This window comes from Seriola lalandi, unplaced genomic scaffold (assembly GCF_002814215.2).
Source record: "Seriola lalandi dorsalis isolate HSWRI2012SDOR001 ecotype SW California unplaced genomic scaffold, Sedor1 jcf7180002054931, whole genome shotgun sequence".
Taxonomy (NCBI): Eukaryota; Metazoa; Chordata; class Actinopteri; order Carangiformes; family Carangidae; genus Seriola; species Seriola lalandi.
Genome location: NW_019525483.1, coordinates 724758 through 751090, shown reverse-complemented (window position 1 = coordinate 751090; position 26333 = coordinate 724758). Strand labels below are relative to the sequence as shown.

Below are 26333 nucleotides of genomic sequence, written 5' to 3'. Positions count from 1 at the left end.
CACAACCAGATCATTTTCACCTGTCAGGCTGGTACTCCTCTAAGTAATGTATAAGGGCAATATTGAGGAAAAAAAGAAATCTTCAATTTTGAGGATAAAGTCTTAATATTATGAGAATAAATAACTTCACAAGAACTCATAATATAAAAAAAGTCATAAATATATGAGAATTAAAAATGTAAAATTTTGAGAGAAAAAAACATAATTTTTAGGAATATTACAAGCAACCAATCAAACAGGTGAAAGGACAGTCAGTGTCAGCCTGCTGCTTCTGGCAGCTGCTGTTTGTCTCTCTGACAATAGAATAGACTCAGTTTCTTCACAATCTTTTCAGTGTCCTGATGATGATGATGATGACGATGATGATGATGATACTGATGAGCCAAAAGTTGAAGTATCTCCTTATTTTTTAAGTAGAACTTCACAGGATGCTCAATGTTTCACATTTTAAAGCTTCTGATATCCCCCCTCTAAAACAACATGTGACCTAAAATTACAACTTTATTTTCATTATATTATGACTTTATACTTGTAATTTCACATTTCTTTTTTTCCTCAACGTGGCACTAATACTACTCAGCCTGTGAAAACAGCTGTGTGATATGTCAGAGGTTCTGGAGGAGAATAAATCTGATAACCATCAGATTGGGTTTCGGAGAAGAGAAAACTTGAAGTTTTAAAGTGGGAGTGTAGAATCCAGGCTCTTTAGATTGGAGCTTGAGCCAGACTAGAGATAAAGCGTCACGATAGCTTGGCCCCTGGCGCCCCTGATTCTTTTTTAAATATGCGTTTTGAGAGTTGCCCAACTTTATGGATGTAAAACTAAACAGCTGGGGAACGCTGTACATCTGTGCATGCATATCACATCTACTCTACATGTATACAGAGTCTGTCAGGAGTCTGTCAGGGGTAGTTCCATTAAGAAAACACATTAAACCACATTTTAAAATGCCAGACCTTACCTTGCGAGAGTGAGGCCAATGCCATTATCAGCAAATCTAAAGCAGAAAAAGAGAATATTATTTCTGAGGCTTCAGAGAACACACACACCTACACAAACACGTCTGAATGAGATAAAGTTATTATTAAATAAAGATGAAAATAGGACTTAAACAGGAATTAATTTCTCACTTTCATCTCTGTCATTAAATGTGCAGAAAAAAACCAACCACAGGTACCACAGGTACCTGAGACTCTCAGTTGACAAACTTCACTCAGACAAACACTTACACCCACTGAGCACTTTCTTAGGAACACTGAAGCTCGCTGAACTCATGATGATGACACCAGTTTGAGACATGGGGCATGATCCTGCTGGAAGGAGCCGTTAGAAGATGGTGGAAAAAAGGTGATCAATTTTGAAAACACAACAGGTGGTGAAGCACAACTAAGAAATAATCCGAAATTCAGGCAAAACAAAAACAAAAAACAGAATCACCAGGAGACAGTTGGAAACAAAACAGATGAAGTGAAGAAAAGGCACAGACTAAGAAACACAGGGGAGGCAGGGATGATTGGACAAAAGTGAAACACATTAGTGCGCGGCAGGCAATCCCAACAGAGGGAAACTGGACAAAGACAAGGGCCCAATTCTAATATGGCCCCTATGCGCTCCCACTCAGAGACGGAGTGTAACTCTGTGTGGAGTCACATTCAGGGTTTCTTCATTAGGCAAGCTTTGGGACGCCCTCACCTTTCTCCGATGCAAGTCCTAACATAAAGAGTCAGTACAAATAGTCTTTAGAGAGGCAGACTATAACAGATCGATTGATATCACGGGCCTAGAATGCTCCAAGATTAACGCCATCACACCACCACCAGCCTGGACTGTTGAGACAAGGCAGGTTGGCTCCATGCATTCAGACTCGTAGCCTACCTTGTGCTGCCTCAGCATAAATCCAGATCTTCACTCTGAAGCTTCTCTGCTCAGCACAGTTGTAATTGAGTGGTTATCTGAGTGTCTGTAGCCTTTCTGTCAGCTCCAACCAGTCTGTCCATTCTCCTCTGACCTCTGACCTCTCTCATCAACAAGGTGTTTCCTCCACGAGTAAGTAGTAATTCACTGAGATCACATGTTTTCCACATTCTGATGTTTGAACAGCAACTGACGCTCCTGACCTGTACCTGCAGGGGTTCTATTCATTGCACTGCTGCCACATGATTGGCTGATATAAGCAGAATAAGCAAGCATACAGGTGTTCCTAAGAAAGTGCTCAGTGAGTGTATATTCACTCATTTGCTTGATATAAGTATTTCCTGTTTTGCAGCACTACTCACTGGCAGTCATCCAGCCACACATCCCCTCCTCTCAGCCAGGCTCCGTGGTCCTGGTTCTTATAGGCCACAAAGTGGTGGATGAGAGCCGGGACTCTGGGTTTGAAGGGGTCAGCATCCTGGTGGGGGCCATACCTAAAGAAATCCACAGCGCCCGCAGCAACACAGACGTACACAGAGTTGAGAAAGTTTGAGTGTTTGCATTTCATGATATTAAGTTATGCTTTTGTATCCAAGGTTACGGAGTAGTACAATGTCGTCTAACACAGTTATACTAAACATATGATTCAATGTATGAAATTCAAGCTCCTCTACTCCACATCATGTTCTGTATGCGCATGAATTGTTTCTGATACGTGACTCAGCACTGTAATACTTAAGTCTGGTTCAGGACTTAGGTCCAGCCCCAGTAATCTTTCCTCCTGAGACTTGTCATGGTTTTGGGAACTGATCTCGCCCTTTACAGTCCAGTTCGCTAGCCCAGTTTTTTGTTTTTAATGCTTCAAGATTTAAGATTCAATTTAATTATCGTTATGCAACACAAGATTGTGTAACGAAATTACAGATGTGGTCGCTTTATGCTGCTCACAAAAAACAAAAGGAATGAATAAATCATGGAGTAATTAAAATAAAACTCTTGGAGGATGATTTCAGGAGTCTCAGTCTGAGGAAAGAAACTGGAAAAGTCTGGTGGTACAGCTGAGGATACTTCAGCATCACCTGTCAGACAGCAGCAGGATGAACAGGCTGTGGCTGAGTGGGTTTTGTCTTTTTTGGGCTCCGTGCAGACATCTCGCCTCACCTCACCTCACCTCACCTCACCTCACCTCACCTCACTTCATCTCATTGATATCACTCATGCTCCGTAGATGGGTACTGATGATGTTCTGGGTGGTTTTAATCACCTGCTGCAGAACCTTCCTGTCCTGACATCTCCTGCCTTCTCCAGTGTGTGCTTTCTATTGCTCCTCCTTCAGTTTCCTTAAAGTTCCTAAAAGTAATGTTTTAACTCTTCAAAATCCTCTGCTACGATTACTATTTTGTTTAACATAGTTTTCACACATTGAAAATCTCATCTCCTCTTACATCCTGACTGAGAAATGCGGATCAGGTCTTTAGCCCCGCCCACCACCTGCTTGCTCCAGGTGGACAGGTGAAAGAGCAGAGAGCATCAAGATGGTTAGAGGAGGAAACATCAGAGAGACTCAGCCACATGTTTGAGCCTCAGTCAGACCCAGACTCAGAGGAGGAGTCTGTTGTGACCAGAACCAGAGACTAGCAGACGGATCAGAACACTTAGCGTAGTTAGCATCTTTTATTTGTTTATGTTGTTTGTTAGCTTGTAACTGGCAGTGGCTGACACAGTGTTAGTGGTTGTGCTAATGCTAACTCTCTCTCTGTACTGACAAGGCTTGAGGTTTATTTAGCCCCGCCCCCCATCCCCACCAGTTGACAGGATTGGTTCCTTAGGTTTGTGACGTATGAAACCCTGGCTGTCTGAATCTGTGTTTATGAGACTGTCATTGGTTCACTGCAGTTCAAGGTGGAAACACTCTGTCATGGAGTTGATGATTATTTCTCTCATCATATGTCTTGTGTTATATAAAAACATCATATGGATGTTAACAAGGTGAAACACTGGATTTTCATCAGAGGGTCTTTAAGAAACAAGTGGAGATGTGTGATGAACATGACAGCTTCTCTGTGAGCTTGATTCCTAGGAACCTGAAACTGTTCACATGCTCCACTTCAGCTCTAAACAATCAGCTTCTTGGTTTTGTTGGAGTTAAACTACAGGCTGTAAATACACTAAATGGCTGTTGAAAAATTGCTGCTGGCTTCATAAATTAGGTTTATATGATAAAAATCTTGATGTTGTAGCTTTAATAGATAGCTATTCATATACTCTGAGCAGAAAATAACAGCATCCTGTTTTCAGGTGAGGTGAGGTATGAAAGCTTTGTGAGAAAGACACGATGCTGAAGAGGGAGTGGTGTGTCGGGTCAAATGCTTTTATTCTACTTTTGTACTTTTACTGCTGTAATATTATAGCAAACACCACTCAGGATTCTGACCTGGCTCCAATCAGAGACAAGAAGGGTCTCTTGTCCTTGTCGTTAGCCTTGGTGGTCTTTACTCCATTATCAAGGATCATCCCAGCCTGGAACAGAAAGAAGATCATCTATGTGTTAAACACAAAAAATAAAGAATAATGGTAAATAGTTGCAATAGTAAAGACTAATTGTTAACATTGTTCCTAATACACAATATAATAGTTGTTATTGTCCATTAGCAAGGACTTGTAGGACACTATTGTTCTGTAAGAAACGACCCTACAGGTCAAGCAGCAATAACACTTGTGTTTTGTTGTTAGGTGACTCCTGGTGGCTGCAGCATTACGACGGGGGCAAGCGAGCTCAGGGGATGTAGTATAAAGATCACTAAAGTGTGCATCAGGACCAGTTTGGGTTGGATGGATGAGTCAACTTAACTCAGTTACTTTTGTCCATGACTGTTCCATAACCTAAGCATGTGTTTATTATTGTAACCATGGTGACAATGGTCCGGTACCATGCTGCTGATACGATCCTACGCTTGTATTCAATGCCTTTATTGTCATTGCAAAGTGTACAAAAAAAAAAAAAATGTCTCCAGTGGTACATACAGTAACATAAACTACAGACAAGTGGACACATTACAGTTTGTATAAATAATATACAAGAAACAATAAATGCCATAAAAACAGAGCTATAAAAGGAGAATAAGTATGTGTTCAGTTATATTGCACATAGGTAAATTACACAGATAATATTGCTCAGGTTCAGGGTATTATTGCACGTGTACAGGATACTGCTTGGTTATGTACTTGTTATTAGCCTGATTGTCAGCAGTTTAGCCTCTAATGGATAAAAACTCGTCAGGAATCTGGAAATGCGTGTTTTTAAGCACCCAGAGGGCAGCAGGGTGAAAAGGTGGTGACCTGGGTGAGATGAGTCTCTTGTGATGTTTGTGGCCTGACAAAGAGAGCGGGTACTGTGAACCTCTAGTGATGATAACTGAGTGCCAGTGATTTGTTGTGCCAGAGGGGAAACCACAGCAGCGAGCCACAGGTGAGAAGACGTCCAATGATGCAGCCATACAGGGACAGAAGCAGCTGCTGGGACACGTTGCCTCTTTTCAGTGTCCTGAGAAAACACAGCCGCTTCTGTGCTTTTTTCACCAGAGCAGTAACGTTTAGGGCCCATGTGAGGTCCTGGGAGATGTGTGCACCCAGAGGTTTGAAGGTCTGTATCTAACTCTTGTCTGTATTTGAAATGAATATGAAAAGAATATGAAAACGCTCTGCAGGCTTCTCACTGAACCTGCTCTGCTTTAGTGGAGCTGAAACCATTATTTCCTGCTTGCGTGCAGGAAGACCGTGAGTGTTGTTGTGAAACACGTCGGGCTCGGTAGCAGAGGACTTACACTACTCTTATGTGGTTCTTTCCAGGCTCATGTTGAACAGCCGGGGATCAGGTCTTAATTAGCAGCAGTGCACACAGATGAAATCAGATGCAGCTGCTCTCGTTTATATCATCAGTCTTAATGAATATCCTGAATAACTGTGTGGCCCTGACGGTGTTTATGGTTGGTTTAATGAAGCTGCTATTTAACCCTGACCTGCCGACGTTTGGCTCTAGTATTCAAATGTAAGTGGGTAGTTGTCATCTCAAAAATGGGAATTTGTTTAATAATGTAATACAAGGAGCTGAGGGTGAGTGTGTGATAGTTTAAAGCTGCTTTAAGTTATTCTTGACCACAGTTCTTCAGGCTGAGATCAGCCAACACTGACAACAAGCTCTATTGAGAACAACACTTCAGATTGTGCTGTGTTTTTTTTTCACCTCTCCAAAGACAAAAACACAAGAGCGAAAGTAAAAGGAACTGATTATACAGTGTTTGTCTGTCTGCACTATAAGTTTTCCATGCCTGGCTACATTAGTAACCTACAGTGGCAACCTACCATTACTTCCAAAGCCACGTGTTAGTATCATTAACTAACTACTTTGTATGTGGGGTCATATACGTTAGGAAAAGTTATAAAAAGTTAGTTAGAAAAGGTCTAGTTCAGGACTGAAGCTGGTGTTACCAGACCTGGGTCAGATCTGAGGGTCCTGACCGTGGCTCTGTCCTGCTGGTTAATGGATTTAGGGATGTTTGTGATGACTTTGCTAAATGAATTGATCTGTCCTGATCCTATTGTCTGGGACTTGTACACTTGACAACAGTAATAATTGGGTATGGCTTAGCAAAGGGTCAATCACCGGCTTTCACATCCAGAAAAACACAGTAACATCCTGTATGGTCCATATCAGTCCAGTATTCTCTCCTTTGAGCTCTGGCTTGGTGTCTGCTAACTCTTGACCTGCTGCTCTGTTTACATCGGCTCTCTGGTGTTTCATGGTGAGCAGGTGGTGTCCACTTTGGAACAGCCATCAGAGGCAATTAGGAGTTCAGTATCTTGCCCAAGGACACTTTGACATGCAGACTTCTGATTAACGGACGACCCGCTCTACCTCCAGAGCCACAGCCGCCCCAACATGAACCTTTTGAATATCAGAAACATTGCTTTATAGAACTTTTAAGGTCTAGTGACACAGGGATACCTAACTGAAAGCTTTAAATTCCACAACCAGTGGAAATGGAAACATTTGACGCAACTTTCATCACAGTAAAATAAGAGCAGTAACGCTGGAAGCCACACTCAGTCAGTCTGTCACTTCAAAACAAAGACACAATCACTGTGTTGCCAACCTGCAGCCCTGACATGACCTTTCCTCTCACTAACGTCCCGGGGTGGCAGCCTGACATGAGTTATGCTCCTATTAGGATGATCCAAATTCAAAGCGAAGAAGAGAAGCAAAGACTGAGATGGGAAAGAAAGAAATCACCGTTGGGGGCAGAGAAAAGAGGGCGATAACAATAACACTTCCTCTCCACCAACGCCTCATAAATCTCTCCCTGCTTGAGCTGTGCTGGGCTTAATGCCGCAGGCGCCTCTGAAACCTCTCCCGTCCTCTCCATCTCATCCCTCTCCTCCGGCTTTCCTCTGTTTTTGTTGTCTGTCCTCGATTTTGTTATTCTCACTATTCACCTACTGCTCTTCCTCTCTGTTTAGCATGGCAGGTCACATGTGGCAGGCGTCACAGTGTGGAGTCGTGCTCTTTGCTTAGCTCTTAGCGATGCAGTGTTTTTATTCAGAAAATGTATTAAGAATAAATAATGATAAATTACAGATTTCTTTAAAACAAAAACAGGAAATAATGAGTTAGAAATGTATTAATATGCTGTATTTGCTGCTGATTTTAATCCCTGGTGACACTTTGGAAAAACAACATGAATAAACCAGTAACAACATTTTTAGGTCAGTGTGATGTACTGAAATGGAAGCAGCCACTGATCACTTCAGTAAGTGTCATTCTCTGTGTGAGAAATTTAATGGAACATGTTCAGTGTTGGGAAAGATTAATGTCATTTTCCAGTTAGTTCTTGGTAAAACTTGTGGAGAAATCAGAACATGATCTGAGAATAGAAACAAGTGAGTAAAATCTCAGCAACACAAACAATATGTCGCATTCAAAGAGCTAAAGTTCTAATCTTTTAACAACCAACCTTCGGGCCAGATGCATAAAAGATGCGTACACACAAAAACCATGCGTGCACAATTTATTAACAGAATGTTAATTCTTTTACTTTTACTAAAGTAAACTAATGCATGTCTTTACCTCAGTTTCACAATCAGTGAAATTGTTATTCTTTCTCATCTTTCAAGTACTTATAATGTACACATCTTCCTATTTATGGTTGATGTGTTATTTTTCTACCTTATACTATTGTTATTATATGTTTTTTTTTCTTCTACCCCATTTCCTATTCTGTACTAAGTTAATTTCCCCAGTGTGGGATCAATAAAGGCTTATCTTATTTTATCTTATCGCATCTTAGCCAATTGTGGGGGTGGAAATGAGGCTCATTCACATGCGCCCAATTTTTCGGTGAGTGAGATTTATAAAGCTGAACCATGTGTATGCTCATCTTTATAATTCTCATTAAAAGAATGTGTACGTATATTTCTAGTTTTGTGCGTCACATAGGTGGTCATGAATTTATAAAGTTCTATGAAATGAAGAGTTTTATGCTTTTGTAAATGCTTTAGTTGAGTGCAACACTGCTGTAAAATATGGTTCAGTGTATTTAATATGTAATTGTAGTGTGAACACTGACACATCCACCCTCACACTCACCCTGTAGTTGGAGTGGGCTCTGTTGTTGGTGAACTGGCCCATAGGTTTGTGTTCAGTGTGTCCGGGGGAGTACAGACCCTCTGAGGGGCCAGTGGGCACATGGTGGAAGATGAACCAGAAACCTGTTTCCTGAGAGATCACACACACACACACACACATACACACACATACATTTATTTATTTTGTTGATTTTTAAAGAGAAAAGAAGTAAATAACCACTGCAGCAAGCAGACATTAAAGTGAGCCTTTGTTCAAATGTTAATGAACTCTTATTTCATGAACTGAAAAAAACCTGAAAAAAATCAACTGTAATTGTGCCATGTGCAAAAGTTTAGGCACCCATCTACTTGTAGCAGCGGTCTCCTACAGGTGGCTCGTGAGCTCCCAGCAGCTCACCTCCTGTTTTAGAGCAGCTCACCCAAAGGCTCAGACAATACAGTCTGTATAAACCATGGATGCCTAGTACAAACTTTAAACAACACAACTTCACTCAGTAAATCTGCTCCAAATGAACTAAATCACCCCCCCCCCCCACACACACACACACACACACACACACTCTTCAACACCTAATAATTATCTGTCAGTTATCAGTCAAACGAGTTACTGTCAGGTCTGTTTACATCAGATCTGCAGTAGGCAACATACAGTGATAGCAACTCTTCTAATAACAGAACAGATATAAACTAAACTTTCTCAAGTAACAGGAAACATGTTGCCATGGATACAGTGAATTAAACTGTGGGTTTCAACTTGAGCCCTGTTGTTTTTTTTTAGCCCACGTTTGTTTACACGTTGGAAAATGAAGTAACTGAATGATCTATTTTAACTTCCTGTTTGTTATCTACCATTGATGTAGTGACAACTATCACTGATCACTGACTGAGGAGCTTCTTCTTCTCTGATCTCTGATCAGATTTATGGAGGTTTATTTGCAGTGTTGTTTTCATGTCTGTGTTCTGACTGAATCATGACTCAGATTGTTGTCTGATGTTTTCTGATTCAGGTGTTTTTGGATGTCGATGTTTGATGACCTTTTAAATGATCTGACATTACAGAGTTATTAACCCCATACGAGCCTGTACGCAGCCTGAAATGCTCGGGTCAAGAGGCAGAATCAGTAACTTCTTTTAAATCACTTCTTAAAACTCATTTTTATAGACTTGCTTTTATGTTATGCGCATGTGTGTGTGTGTGTGTGTGTGTGTGTGTGTGTGGGTGTCTCTATACAGCATCTGCTCCTTCTAACTGTCCTTATTTATACTGAAGCATATTGTTTGTCCTCCCTCTCTAACTCCACCATATGTCTGACCTGCTAAACTTATTATTATTATTGTTGTTATCATTTGGTTTAGACATCAGTTTGAGTGTTGAGTTATGATATGTGAATAAATGTGAGCAGTAATATCAGACATGAAGAGCTCTCAGAAACTTTTATTTTGTCAAAGTAGCTCTCAGAGTAAAAAAAGGGTTGGAGAGACCTGAGTTAAAGTCTCCAGACTTCATTAAGTGTGTTGGACATATTCTGCTTTGGGGCTGTGTGGCAGCCAGTGACACAGGAAACACAGAGAGAAGAGTCACTGAATATACAGAGTTGCAAACGTCCAAAGATCCAAAGCAAACCTCAAAATCCACCATGAACTACCTCAAGACACACAAGCTGCAGCTTTGGAATGACTCACACAGACTCACACAGACACACACAGACACACACAGACTCACACAGACTCACACAGACTCACACAGACACACACAGACACACACAGACACACACACACACACACAGACACACACAGTCTCACATAGACTCACACAGACACACACAGACACACACAGACTCACACAGACTCACACAGTCTCACACAGACACACACAGACTCACACAGACACACACAGACACACACAGACACACACAGTCTCACACAGACACACACAGACACACACAGTCTCACACAGACTCACACAGACACACACAGTCTCACACAGACACACACAGACACACACAGACTCACACAGACTCACACAGACACACACAGACACACACAGACTCACACAGACTCACACAGACTCACACAGACACACACAGACTCACACAGACACACACAGACACACACAGACACACACAGACACACACAGACTCACACAGACACACACAGACACACACAGACTCACACAGACACACACAGACCTCTGACTGAACATCACTGACAATCTGTGGGTGGATCTTGAACTGGCTGAGCTACCACAAAGAATCATTTTCCCCTCATGAAACAAAGAGTAACAGCGCATTAACATTTGAACAAAGGCTCATTTTGTACCGTTAGTTTGCTGCAGCGGTGTCGTATGTATTTACTTCAAAAATCAATGAGGAATGTTCCCAGAGGATGAACGTTTGTATTCAACTGTACATACAGAAACAGGTTGTCAAGACACAGGTTTTTTTAATGAGTAAAAATGTCGAACAATAAAGAACCGTGCACATCCACAGATTCATGTAGAGGCCTATTTGTTCATAAAATAAAAACGTGCACACGTCCACATGCATAACCACAGCCACTCTGCGTGTCAGCCTGTCTGTTTCAGTGTTGTTCTTCGCAGGTATGCAAATGAGAAAAGTTATTACACTGGCGAGGATAAATGAGATTCTATTCCGCCCGACATATCCTCGTGAAATCCCAGAGGCATGATCATAATTGGCACTCTATCATAGTGAAAGTGCGCCGGTGCTTCTGTCTGTTGTCTGCTTGATTCTGAAGTTAATAGGAGTATACAGCCATTAATCTGACCTGGCAACGTGGTAATGAGACCTCCACCTGGAGAGACATGGAGGAGGGTGGGGTGGGGTGGGGGATGAGTAGAAGGGGGAGAGAGGGGGAAGCTGGAGTGAGAAACTCACCTCTGAGCCTGCAGCAGCGCAGTTGATGAGGTTGTTATTGGGGTTGGCGATCCAGAAAGTTGAAGTCGCGCTATAGAGAGGGGGGGTGTTGGAAAGAAGGAAGAGGGGAAAGCTTGTTTATTGGCTCGCACACATATAGTTTGAACGAGTGATGTAGTGGTAAATAAAGACAGCAACAGTAACTGAGGGAGTTAGTTAAGACAGCTGTGTTGAACTGTGTTGAAAAGGTGTAGGTGAGAGTTAACACAGAACTTCCTTCTTGGCTTTGTGAATAGCAGTTTGACAAAGATAATCTTAACTCAAAGCTTTTCTTTTCTGCAATGTCCGTTACACTCACCACTTCTTTTTCTTTTTTTAATATGTTGATTGATTTTTCAAAAAACATTGTGATTGCATCGAAGCAACACACATTAACAACGACAGAAATAAAAATAAAAGGAGCAAAACAAAACAGAACATCTGGGCTCACAGACTCATTCACATTCAAACAGGTGAGAGACTCAGGATCTACATGAAAATAAAAGTAAAAATAATAAATAGCTCATAGACAGGCGTCGCTCAGGTCTGTACTGCACAAACCCTCCAATCAAAATAACCATCCAAACCAATATCTGACATAAAAGACTTTTTTAGTACGACCTCATGCCAATATGTTTTGAATGGAACTTTATTTGTTCTCTAGAGTTTCCTTTTATATTTATCAGTAACAGAGGCGTTTGATTTCCCAAGTTACTTACATAGTGGTTCACACCCTGCAGCGACAGATAGAATTTTATTTACCACAGGCAATGGCTGAGAATGCCTATCTCTATTTTGCATTTGAACATTGTGGGGACGAGTCCATAGTAAACTTATGGCGTTGGGAGGGGGATGAATATTCAATAATAAATATACATTATGAGTTGAATTGCTTTCACTCTGTTACTGACGCTCTCCCAGGCATCGTTCCCATCATTGTCTGTAATCTCTATGTTGAGCTCTCTTTCACACTCTCCCATTCGTTCCCATTAACGCCTCCCGCCCACAGCGCATGTTTCCTTCCTCCTTCGCTTCTGAATGGTAAATGGCAAAGGCCCGATCTTACACCACACAGCGACACAGCTGGTGGCTAAAGCAAAGAGCTACAGGACACTGTTTACTAAACCTGTTGCAATTTACCATCACGGGGGCAAAATTATGCATTGCCACAGTTTTTCTGTTTAGTGGGGTATTTAAGATAACAGAGGGAAATGAGTGTTTTTGAATATTGGCTGAAGAGAAGACACTTATGGAAACGCAAGAGTGTGTTTATCGGAAAGAGCTATATGTGAGGAAATCTGATGTTAAAACTCCTTTGACCAGATTAACAGATAATAATAATAATAACAACAACTATAGTCCACGTGATAAATAATACAGTAGACCTGCTGTCAATCAAGATAAAAAAGAAAAGAAGCCAACTGTGGGAGACAGCAAACTAATGTTGTATGAGAAGTAACAGATTGTTGCATCACTCTCTTGTCTCATGTTCTCTGTCACTAAATGATCTCAGCAGAAAACATCTGAGACGACTGAGGAAACAGTTTGCTCAGTCGTCAGGTCACGTGATAACAGGTGGCTGTATATGGGGGTAGATGCTAACCCCTATCTTTCTCTGACTGTCCACTCCTGACCTTTGACCTCTTCCCAGTGGTTGCTTTGAGCAGTTTTGGTCTGGTGCTCATAGACAGATGTTGTGTGTGTTCATTCCGTCTCTTGTCCAGGGTCCTCGCTGAAAAACTGATGTTTGCGGTGGAATTTTTTTTTTTACTTCCACTGCAGACTAACACTAACTCCCCCACAGCTCACAAAACACTGGGGCAATGCTCAATAAATCAATCATTCTCTTTTTTAATGAGGATGGCCAACGTGACACCTGGAGCTCCACATTTTGAATTACAGTCCAGGTAAACATGTCGCTACGCTCACCAGCGTGATAGACATGGTTCAGGTTTTAAAGTAGTATTTACAAAAATGATTTTGAAATTCTTTGTGGATCATACTAGGATCATGTTTGACGTAATATGAAGATGAAACTATTTCTTTATTATTAGCAGATTATCAACAATCAGTGTTTCCATTTAAAAGAGGCAAATCTGACTGAATAAAACATTAAAATATTTTCAGAAATAAAGAAACATCATTCATTTTCTCTTGGCTGTACATACGCCACTGTGGTGGACACGAAACATGATGATCATAATTTCTTAAAGATGTTCAAAGTGAATTTAAAATGGAATTCAACTTAAAAGACACATCAGCGGCTCCTGGCAGTGTGTTTCAGCTGCTGTATTCATGTGTTAACATTCCAGACAACAATAAGCTTCCTCTGAGAAAGCTGTCAGAGCATCATGACAGGGAGAGTTCTGGGTTTAAAGGAATGAAAGTGGTGAATGTGATGATTCATGCCACAGTTGTCACAGCCTCCAGCACGCCCACCTATAATGTATGATGAGGTATTCTTCCTGATCTCCACTTCCAAGTGTGCTTGGCACGCCGACAGTGCACAGGGCAGAGGAGTATACCCAGAAAAAAGAACATCTGGACCAGATGATGGCGCTATATGAAAGTTCATGGGATCACAGTGATTACAAATCGTCCTCACGGGACAATGAATGTCTGTACCAAAGTTCACGGTAACCCGTCAAGATAAAAACCAAAAGTAAACGTCATGGTGGTGCTAGAGAAAAAGCCTGGGGATCACCAAAGACTTTCAGGTACTTGCCTTGATACTTGATGTGTGACGAAGTGAAAAAACTGTCATGTTGTCTTAAGACGTGAAAATATGACGTCTTAACACGGACCTCAAACTAGACATTTTGGATGAATTTGTGTTCCATACATGTGTGCCTTCTTCACCAAAGGAACTGACGCTTGCGCAACCAACTGCCATGTCTTTCCATTTCGTGAGATGGCTTGGATGGATAACGCACCAACCCACACACACACACATGCACACACAACTTAAGAGACAGAAGAAGCCACCAGGGAGTGCACAAAGCTGACTGGAAATTAATCATCATAAATCTTACACTTGGGAACATTGTTAGCATAATCTTGTTTGATTAAATTGGAATTTTTGAACCACGGTAATAAATACACTGGGATGTGGAAATCATTACTGAATACAATTATCCAGACAAATTGGACAAAAATCCTCATTAGCAGTACAGTGCATTACAGAGTGTAACCCTGCTGCTAGAACTGGATAAATCAGGAAAGGAAAGAGGAAAGGAAAAGAGAACAAATGAAAGGAAAGGAGCAGAAACAAGATGACGTTAAAAACAGCAAATCCCTCCAGTATCCTCATGTTGGAGAGCAGGTGGATGACTCCATATCAGTGAAAGCCAGTGTATCCCTAACCTTGGCCTTTGTGCTGCGCAGCTGAAGGCACAGGCAGTGTGCTGAGATAAAAAGTCACGTGACCTGGATTAAACTGCTTTATATTCTGGGCTGCATCTTTATGCTTTAAATATAATGCCTCTCTGCCAGGCTTCCTACTGGTGTGTGTGTGTGTGTGTGTGTGTGTGTGTATGTGTGTGTGTGTGTGTGTGTGCATATGGTGGAGAGAGCCATGTTGGCTGCAGTTTTACAACTTTTTAACTGGATCTAAATTCTTGTTTTAATGCACTTCCAAAGTGAAGTGATTGAGTTGGAGACAGAATCCTCATTTCTTCTCCTTTAACAAAAAAAAAAAAGCTGAATAAGGAAACGCTTCCCAGTGAAACACAAAGAAAGACTTTTGTACTACAAAGACTGTACTTCTGTAACATACTGACTTGGTTTTATTTACTCAGACAGCTGAAGCCTCACAGTAACTTCAGAATAAACTACATTTTTGGCAGAAGGAGCAGCATGGATTTTACCTCCCATTACTTACACTGGAGGCACATTAGAGATCGTTTGATGGCCAGAATGATCCAGTAGGAATGATGGCAGCCAGAATGAACAGTTTCAATGTATGTTTTTGACTGAGCCCCAACAGCAGGACCAGCCCTATAAATGCTGCCGTGGACTACGATCATTGGTCAGCCGAATGCTGCGCATGCATTGGTTGTTGCTCTTTCAAAATGAATATGGCGTGAACAAGAAGTGTTGCCACCTTAGCAACTCTCTCGCTAGATTAACTGACTTTGCAGCGAAAAAAATCTAGTGACTTTTGGACAAAGCTTATCTACTCAGCAGTATTGGCCCAAGAGCACAAGAAACACCTCTCTGTGACCTTTTTCCCACCAGCATTATCAGGTATAAGCAGGTTTTTTTTTAAACACGAGTAAATCCACTAATAAAAGCAGATTGACCTCTTCTCCACCGCCAGTGGAGTTTGTCTTTCTGTTCGGACTGAGGAAACACACAACTGCAGGAGTGATGTCATCACATGCAGCTACAGAGCGCACACACAGATGCAGTGAAGAGAGAGTGAGCTGCTAGCCACCGTGCAGACTGGTAAAACAGATCTGTCACGTCTCATCCTCGGGTCGGAGCTCCTGTAAAAGTGTCCGTGTGAGAGGCTTCGGTCAGTGATCGTGCCAAAATCACTGCACAGTCTTTGTCCTTGATTTATGTGTTTGGTGATTTTGTTATGAAAATCAGGATTTGAGCAGTTTAGAGCTTCCTGTGACATGGTCCGGTCAGAGACTAGAATGTGACATAGTACATTCGAAACCAAAGTAGCAGCGACACCACTTGTTATGCTAGAGGAAGTTCCTCGCCTCGGGTCACTGTAGAGGTAACTGTCTTGTGAGAGGAAACTACAGTTCAGTTACCCAGGTGTTTTGTGGTGTCTGTGTTCTCTTATTCAGGTATTGCCTGCACACAGGTCACTCACATGTCATTTACCACTGGAGATAGTTCACTGCCTGTTTCCAGCTGTGAAGGTAGTGATGAGGTAGACAGCCATAACTAACAGCGCGTGCCTGTTTGTCTCATGGTCAATTAGTCTCTCTTTGTGGGACAGATCTACAACATGAGTTAGGTTGGATGTGAGCTCATGTTTATATGTAGGGTTTAAATACACAGCCCCAGAGATTTGGGGTGGTACTACTGTTTAACTTGTTGACTGCATTGCTCAACACTCTTAGAGTATCAGGGCCACATTGAGGAAAAACACATCTGAAATTACAAGAATAAAGCCATAATTTTGAGAATAAAATCATAATATTACAAGAATAAAGTTTAATTTAATTTAACGTGGAGCATCTTGTGAAGTTGTACTTTAGCAGAGGTTTCACTAATAAGGAGAAAATTCATCTTTTGGCTCATCATCATCATCATCATCATCATCATCATCATCATCATCATCATCATCATATCATCAGGACACTGGAAAGATTGTGAACAAAATTAGCCAGAAGCAGCTCAGGCTGCCACTAACTGTCCTTTCAACTGTTTGATTGGTTGTTGTAATATTCCTAAATATTGTGTTTTTTCTCTCTCAAAATTGTACATTTTTGTAATATTATGACTTTAATCTGGTAATCTTATGACTTTTTTCTTGAAATATTATGATTTTATTCTCATAGAATTCTGTAAGAGCGTGTGTGATGTGCTTTACTCCGGGAGGTTAGTTCAGCGTCTCTAGAAATGACATTTATATGCAACTAAACTGCAACAGCAAGTAGGGAACAAAACTGCAACTGGATATTTTCTATCAGTGTAATAAAGTCACATTATTAATCAACATATCTGGTGAGCACATTAGTTGGTGTTGTAGTAGACTTGTTTATCCATCATTTGAATTTATACAGTTAAGAATAAAGTTTTTTAATTTGTTTTGTTGGTTTGTTGTTTCACTGCTGATGTGTGATCACAAGTTGTGAAACTGATCATTTGTTGACCTTTAAAATGTTGGTGGATAATTGAAAATGCCATCTATCATTTAGAGGGATGGGAAATAATTACAAGTGCTGCAACACTCACATAATTTAACTTCACAAACTTAGACAGATTGTAACAAAATGGCTCTAGAGTCACACTAAAGTTTGTGTGTGTGAGTCTAAGAAAGAGAGAGAGAGGGACAGCTTTAACTAATGAGCTCTAGCTATTGCCGGTGTGTTTTCAGCCTCTGCCCTTTCACAGTGTGAGTCTCTCCTCTACAGGACCACTCTGGCACTTCTAATTATTTGTCTTCTTGTAGCTTTAAGACATTAGAGGAAATCACTTTGTTTATTTCATTGTCTTTGTCATTCTTGTCAGTCTCTCTAAACAGAATTATAGCCTTGAAGAGTTACTCTGTTTGCATGTGAAACTGTTCCTGACTGGATCTTTGTTCATTTTATAGCTTTATATGGAAGAAATCTAATCAATTCATCCTTGAGTCCGAGTGAATGTTTGTGCCAAATTTGAAGAAGTTCCGTCAAGGTGTTACTGAGATATCACGGCCATGAGAATGGGACGGACGGACAGACAACCCAAAAAATAATACGGTCGCCGGGGCAGAGACGTACAAATGTTGTGGCTGAGAGAAAACGACCTTGTTATAACAGAACTAATTTTATCATGTACAGCACTTTGGTACCTTCTGGTTGTTTTTTAAAGTGCTTTATAAATAAAGCTGGATTGGATTGCATTGGAACGAATGTGTTTGACGAAGTTTAGAGAGATGAAGCTTGTTCTTACGTCGTGAGTCTCATGCGTCTGTGACAGAACAAATGTTCTTATTTATACAATACAAGCTTCTATTTTTAATCAACACTGTGGTAGTGGAGGCGTGTTGTTGAAGTGGCTACACAATAAACTCTGCAACGCTCTCACATGTAACTTCACACTGAATGAATGTATTGTCTTTGTATCAGGTGTAAAGGAGAAACACAAACTACATTATCGTTAGCAACAGATTTCCATGCAATATGAAACTGCAAACTCTGAAACATGATATTGCTGCTTCACCCACACGCTCTCTCTACGTGGAGACAACGGTCCCTGTCAACATCACAATACCAAGGTTCTTTATCCTTATTAGGGATTATGTGCTGGATCCTTGTTCCCAGGCAGATAACCTCTCTGAACGGCTAAAAATAAGCACACACGAGCTTAGTGATTGTTCGCAGGTACTATCAGTGTAGGCAATGTATCGAGCACACTAAAAACAATTCTGTTCAATTCTAAACAGAAAATTGTGCATTATGGGGGATTAATGTTCCATATATTACTGCTCCACTAATAAAAAAATGAAAAGAATGACTATAATGAAGCTGCTTTTGATCCATATACAGCTACCATTCCTAAAAATAAGTATTGTAAGTTAGTAAATCATTCCATCAAATGGAAATATTCTTATGCATCATTACCACGGTTCAGCCTGACATGTTTAGTATCTTTGGAAACTTGTGGGACCACCTGGCAAATCCATGGGAGGTCATATGTCTTACCTGCAGTCTTGTCGTGGGTTGGCCACATATCCTGGATAAGCTCCCTCAGTGATATCACGGCACATTTTGCTGTCTCGGTCTGAAGGCAGCAGGGTCCCCGCTCGCACCATCAGACCCAGACAGTGGTCAAACGTGTTCCTCTCTTCTGGACCGTCCTCCATGAAGAAGCAGTGGCCCAGCATGTCATAACCTACCACGTCTTTTACCTGGGAGGGAGAAGACACGTCGAATTATACTGATTATGGGCTGACAAGATGTCACAGGATGTCACATTACAGTAACTCCCAGCAAAGAGTACAATTGGCTGTGAAAGTATCAACTTTCCAAAACCTAATTCCTCATTTCTCACCGCCCTCTGTGATATGCACCATTATCTAACATGGGTGGCTCCGCTTTATCTTCCATGTTATATTAAGTGACTTCTTGCAAAGCGACTGTGCAAGAAGACTCCATCATTAATATATTGATGGAGCTGGATACTGTTTTCTAAGACAATGCCCTAATTCCAGCGAAGGTTTGTCAATGTGCTTGTGTGTATGTCAGTGTGAGTGAGAGAGAGAGAGAGAGAGTGGGGCACAGAGTGGTTGAGCAAATCAATGCGCTGGGTGCAGCTCTACAGTGAAAGCAGGTTTTATCCATTTGAAATAGTAATATATATTTTTGGTACATTATGAAGCTGGCAGGACTAGTTTGACTGTGACAGAGGACGTCAGTAGAGTGGTTGGTCCTTCAATGAGGGCCAAGGACACATTTGTGTTCACACTGCTAAAAGAATATGGACACATGTGGTCCAGACCATATCTGAATGTGGTCTGAGTGACTAGATCTCAAATGTGTCCTCAATGTGTCTTGGGTGCGTTCACACACCTGAACGTAGAGCTGACCACTTGTGATCAGATCATCCGAGAGAAGATGTTAATACCAGATCTGAACAGGTCTGAACAAGGCCTTCGTGTTGCCTTCAGACTGAGGCTATTTTTTCCAGTCTTTGTGCTAAAGTAACTCGCTGCTGGATACAGAACTGAGAGGGCAATCAATCCTCTTGTCTAACTCTCGGCATGAAATCAAACAATTGTATATCCCAAAATGTCACTATATAAAGTATACTATAATATACTATTACATATACTACAGTGTAATACTATAACTTCTTGTTAAATTATGTTCCTTGCAAATACATCAAGTAAAAACGAAATAAAAAAACTAAACTTTAACTGACCAGCAGTCCGTTGGAGCCATGGATGGTTATGCAGCGGGAGAAGGAGTGGTGGATGGACAGATCTCTGACAGAGGTGGGGGGGTCGTAGCCTCCCCTCTCATCCACATCTCCATTCATATGGAAATGGATGGGATAGTGTCCCATTGTCTGCTGGCCCATGTGCCGCAGCTCCAGTCCAGATATATGAACTGCCCTGAATCCCCGCTCCACCTGGGGACAACACACAAACTTCAGTTACTCCTGCACGGAGATCAGGTTGTTGTGTCAAACAAAAGCTCTCACTGTAATCACTGGGCACAGCAAAGACAAACAAATGCAATGATTTAAAGGCTGTTTCAACAGAAGGTGTTTGTGAAGGTAATATATCAAAATAAAAGGAGGAAGAATAATGTGGGAAGGGAATGTGGGAAGTATGATGGACAAATGTAAGGATGAAGGAGGGGAGGTAGGGAACAAGGGTAAGAAATGGTTGAAGACTGAAAGGTGGGACAGAAGAACTGAAAAGAGGACTTATGAAAGGGGAGGGTGGATGTTAGATCGTTCACAAATGAATAAAGAAAGGAAGGAAGGAGGGAAAGCATGGGAGGATACAAGGATGGAGGAAGTAAGGAAGCATGAAAGAAAACAGGTATTGACTAGAAATGAAAGGAGGAGAATGAGAAGAAGCATGGAGGGAGGTTAAAGGTTGTCAGGTGCAGAAAGGAAGGAAACAAGGATTGCATGGATGAAAGGATGTAGAGGGAAGAAACATGGGATAGAAAAATGATGTAACATAGACAAAGAGATGGAGAGACAGAACAGAGGAAAGCAGAATGAATAACAGAAAGAAGGGATGAAAGGACACATTAGAGGCAGAGTGACTCTGTGATGAAAAGCAGCTTTGTTCCCCAAACTAGAGCCACTGTTGCACATATCAGGAGAAAACCTCTTATCTCACACTTTGTGATTTTCATTGTAACTTCACATGAAAAATGACGGACTTGCAGTTGAAACAAAGTCTCAGCCCATGACCAGCTGATATTGGTGGAGATACAAGTCATATCACAACTGTCAGGAGGGACGATGCTGCGAGGCGTTCATTTTGACGGGCTTTCCCTGGTGTGAGTGTGCCGCTCGTCCTCGATGTTCACACACCCATCCATGAGAAATATGTGACATGGAAATTTATAATAGGATGTGATGATGAAAGCTTTCCATTGAGAGAGAGAGAGAGAGAGAGAGAGAGAGAGAGAGAGAGAGGCGTGAAGGCAGTAGGAGTACAACCAGCCCCTCCCTCTCTCTCTCGCTGTCTATGTCTCTTCTGTGCTCCTCAGTCCTTTCCTGTCTCCTCTGTCTCTTTTAATCCTGTTGACAGGCTGCATGCTGCTGAGCATCTTAACCTTCTTCTCTTTAACTTTAATCATACAGCAGTACATTACATTTACACATGCAGGCTTTATCATCCTGTCGTCAGCCAGTCTAGGGATGGCAAAGTGCTGTTGGTTGGCAAATCTCAGCTTCAGGATACTGTCAATCCCAACAAGGTCCACTTTTCCATTTTTTTTTTTCCCAGAGCTTTCAACCTTATCACACGGCCTTCATCTGCAGATGGAGTTTGTGCAGTTGTCACAGAGTCGGATATGTTCATCCATCATCGTCTGCTGACGTACACTACATGACACAGTTAAACTTCGGTGCCTAATACTGGATGGATTGGATTGAATTTAGATCAGACCTTTATGTTCCCCTCAGGATGAATTGTAATGACTTGGTGATCCTCTGACTGTTCATCTCACCATCATCTGGTTAACATTTAAATTTATCAAAGCTTTGGTTTATGACTACAAACTTAACATTCCCCTCGGCCACAGCTGGACTTTGTATTTATTACCAGATAATTATCTGTGAGTTGTCAGTCAAACGAGTTACTGTCAGGTCTGTTTACATCAGATCTGCAGTAGGCAACATACAGTGATAGCAACTCTTCTAATAACAGAACAGATATAAACTAAACTTTCTCAAGTAACAGGAAACATGTTGCCATGGATACAGTGAATTAAACTGTGGGTTTCAATTTGAGCCCTGTTGTTTTTTTTTAGCCCACGTTTGTTGACACGTTGGAAAATGAAGTAACTGAATGATCTATTTTAACTTCCTGTTTGTTATCTACCATTGATGTAGTGACAACTATCACTGATCACTGACTGAGGAGCTTCTTCTTCTCTGATCTCTGATCAGATTTATGGAGGTTTATTTGCAGTGTTGTTTTCATGTCTGTGTTCTGACTGAATCATGACTCAGATTTTCGTCTGATGTCATATTCAGGTGTTTTTGGATGTTGATGTTTGATGATTGTTAAATGATCCTACTGATCTGATTTGTTTTGGAGAGTTTGAGTGTTTTGATACGAGTAATATCACACATGAGGAGCTCTCAGACACTTTGATTTTATCAAAGAAGCTCAAAGAAGGGAAAACGGTTGGAGATCCCTGATGTAATTGTAAGCAATGCTAGCATGCTAACATTGGCACTCAGCCTCACAGACCGTGCTAGTGACTTTTTTAAACCCAGATTTCTTCTCTGTGAACTTCACTATGGAGAATCAACGTGCCATGAAAAAATGCATCCAACTCTACTAAGAAACTTTTCATTATTTTGAGCTGTTAATAGAGACTGAAGGTTTCCCTCTCTGTCTCTGATTTGTTTGCATGCAATCTCTTATATTTCTGCTTTCCCAGAGTGTGATGCACTCATGCGGAGGGGTGGAGCAGCCTTCAGGAGTGGGAAACTGTCCTCTGGGTGGTGAGGTCAATGGGACACTGTCAATGACTCAAACCATCATCTGATGTGAAAGCAAACCTGTGTTTAATGCAACTCATTGGTCTTAGCTGTGGAGTGAGTTCAGTCAGCACACAGTCTGTCACACATCTGGCTTCACTCAGCTGCAGGAGATTCCAGCTCTGAACGAAAACCTCACAACTACTCAGAAAAATGAAAAAATGAACTAAACATTTCGGTATTTGCTTTTCTTTATTTTTTTTAATCAATATTTGTTATAATTGGATTTGGCTGGTCCCACTGCACCACTGCACTTTGACTGTAGAAGGCAAATGTATTCACTGATGAGGAGTCTTTGAATAATACAGTGCCACATTTTTTCTGTGTTGAAAGAATTTAAACAGCAACTAAAATAAGAGGGAAATTTGCCTATTCATGAACACCAGGGTTGAGGTTAGACTCAGACTTTGTTTATTGATTTTTGACGTGCCTCTGTATTTGTTGATCATCAGATGCAGGGACACAGTCTGACTTCCTTAATGAGCCTTTTATTATTTATATTTTTCAGTGAGGGATAATTTATATCAATGTTTTTTTATATGTTTAAAGTTGAACAGGTCTGCATCAACAAAATAAAGCTTGCATCAGAGCCTTCCTTTAATATACAGGGGGTTATAATAAATAAAGATTTGGAAATGGCCTCAGTACAAATGATAACAATTGATTATGCTATCAGTCAACCCAGGCCTAATCACACAGATCTGCTCAGTACATGTCTATTAAGAAAACATTTATTCAGGCCATTTATTTGATCATCTATTGATAACAAATAACTGAATAAATGCTGCTTTCTTTAAAGGATATCATTTTCTTCTGCACTCTCCTATCTGACATGTTATATAGCTGTTAATATCAGATAACAACAATGTCGTCCTGCCTATAGGAAAACAGAAAAACGCTGTAACGTGTTGTTCTGGAAGCAATGACTGTCCTGTTTTGCTGATTAGGTTGAAGGACTTGCGGATTCAGGTTTTTTTTATTTTCTTTATTTTGTCAACTCAAATTATTGTAAAAAGACATTTTCAGTGCCCATGCTACTCAGAATCATCCACAGACAGTGGCAGGGGGAGTTTGGGTTAACTCTGGACAACATTTCTTTTACATCCAGTGCCAATGTGATTTTTTTTTGTTGCTTTCTACAATAAATAAAAAATATTAACTACAACATTGGGAGGCCACCTTAGACAATACCAACCATCCTCTCCACAACATTCTGGCAGGACAGAAGCAGCTGCAGCTGCATCAAACGTCTCATCTCACTGCAGAACAGAGAGGTTCAGGAGATCCTTTGTTCCCACTGCCATCAGGCTGTACAACACCTCAGCCAGAGGAAATGGATCATGAACTGGACTAATTTAACTATTATTTTTTATTTATTATTTATTATGAACTACTACTATTATTATTATTATTATTATTATTATTATTATTATTATTATTACTAATGAGCTACTGGAGACCTGAATTTCCCCTAGGGAATAAATAAAGTATCTATCTATCTATCTATTGTTAACATTAGGAGAATTGATTATCCAACTATAACAGAGGAATCTCTGTTATAGTTGAATAATCAATCAGTCTGTATTTCGATTGCCTTGACACACTTGTCATCCGATCGACTTCAGACTTTGCGGGTGTGTTGCTGAGGACCCAAAGAAATTACAGTGTTGACTGTGACGTTTCTTGATAAGCAATTCTCTTTAATTGATGTAGAAAACGGTGGAACTATAATACACGGAGAGTGTTTACAGCACACAGTTTTTGCAATCTAGGGTCGTAGAAATATGGTCCTGAAATCAGCCTCCGGTGTGCCTATTTGCTAGGTGGCAAAAAGTAGGGTCCTAAAACTGTGGTACTATTGGCAGTGGCACTAAACGTTGGCACTTTTTTTTTGTGTGTAAATAAATACAAATGTGAGGGACTGTATCGTCCAATATAGACTGAAATTTTTGGGACACTTTTTTGGCCAATGTTTTTATTTTTTTATTTCTGTCCGACCCAACCTCCTTCCTAGAGTGAACTAAAACCTCTGATGCGCATACAAAATAACTGAACAAAAAACCAATATCTGAGTAGCTGGTGATTAGAAAAGTATCAACTCAAGGTCCACTTACTGACTTGTGTTGTAGCTTTTCACCCTGTTCATGCTGCTCAATAGCTTGGTAAGTTGTAAGTTTGGTCATTTGCCATGAAACTGTAGTTGTTCAAACTTTGGATTATTTTAATGACCTAGGACTTAAAGGCCAAAATGTAGTATGTGGACTTTGAGTTGAGATGATTTTATCATCTGCTATTTCCAAGGGGAAAAATTACAGGAACTGACAAGCTCAAAGGAGAGGAGCTCTCACAGAAAAACGCAGAGAGATCTGAAACAAGTCACTGCTGAGTTCTCATCTCCAGGCAGCACACTATGATCCCTGGTGGAAACTGGTTCATAAGTGATCACGTGGTTGTCCTTTTTTTAAATAACAAGGTGATTTACTGTACCTTTACATGTCCACCAAACGTGTCGAAGGTGAAGAATTTGCAGGCCTCGTTGCCGTAGCAGCCAGGCTCCATCTCACCACGGAGCAGGATGTTACGACTCAGCAGGCCGACCTCCGCCCTCATGTCCACCCCGTCCACTTCCTCACCCATGTGGATGAACTGGGCCTTACCTACACACACACACACACACACACACACACACACACACAAAGGAAACAAATGATAAAGTGCACTTTTCTCAGTCTCTGTTTAAACTGTGCTCAGCTTTGTAGAATGGACGGTTGAGTAACAGTGAAGCTTCAGACATCACTGTCAGAAGATGATTAGAGATTCACACACCAGTTTTCAAAAGATGTCTCTATTTTGTGTCTTTTCTAACGGCCCTTGAGCTGAGGTAATGGGTGTGTGTGTGTGTGTGTGTGTGTGTTCGTGTGTGGCAGAGCAGATGTTTCAGATAAATGAGATGGAGGATATAATATTGAAGCTGAGTCAGAGTTTGTAGCACAAATATATATATACGCTAGCTATGTCGCAAAACTTACAATACAAACAGCTAAGCTTCTTTAATTTTCAAAATTGAATTTATGTTAAAAAGTTTGAGGAGAGAGTGTGAGTAAGAGAGAGAGAGGAACTGAACCAGATGTTATTGACTCACAAGGTTTATTAGTCTCCCCTTTTTTACCACACCTATTATCACCCACTGAAACAACTGACTCTGAAATACATCAAAGTGTCAGGGAGGTCATGCGTCTCTCTCACATACGCCTCATCTCTTGGCCTTGGTGTAACACACTATGAAACCAATGACATGGACCCCTCCATTACCAGTGGAAATTTCTCCCCCGTCTCCACACAGGATGGAGCTCAGTCAGAATGACCCCTGGGTCCTTGATCACCTCTCTCACCATGACCCTTATTGGCCGGACCACCAGTCCTGGTTGTTTCAAGCTTCTGAGTTAAATTTCAAG

At 41.0% G+C, this 26333-nt stretch overlaps 1 protein-coding gene across 3 annotated transcripts in view; it reads right to left on the bottom strand.

The window, feature by feature from the left end:
- Positions 1-26333, bottom strand: part of cemip (cell migration inducing hyaluronidase 1) — a 188607-nt gene that overhangs the window by 17776 nt on the left and 144498 nt on the right. For all 3 annotated transcript variants that reach the window (XM_087170154.1, XM_087170153.1, XM_023393249.2), the window contains exons 12-19: positions 25366-25535; positions 20062-20271; positions 18843-19048; positions 11455-11524; positions 8559-8687; positions 4350-4435; positions 2278-2409; positions 963-998 (exon numbers count right to left, since the gene is read on the bottom strand). In XM_087170154.1, coding sequence (XP_087026280.1) covers positions 963-998; positions 2278-2409; positions 4350-4435; positions 8559-8687; positions 11455-11524; positions 18843-19048; positions 20062-20271; positions 25366-25535 — 1039 coding nt within the window. The remainder of the gene's footprint in view (positions 1-962; positions 999-2277; positions 2410-4349; positions 4436-8558; positions 8688-11454; positions 11525-18842; positions 19049-20061; positions 20272-25365; positions 25536-26333) is intronic.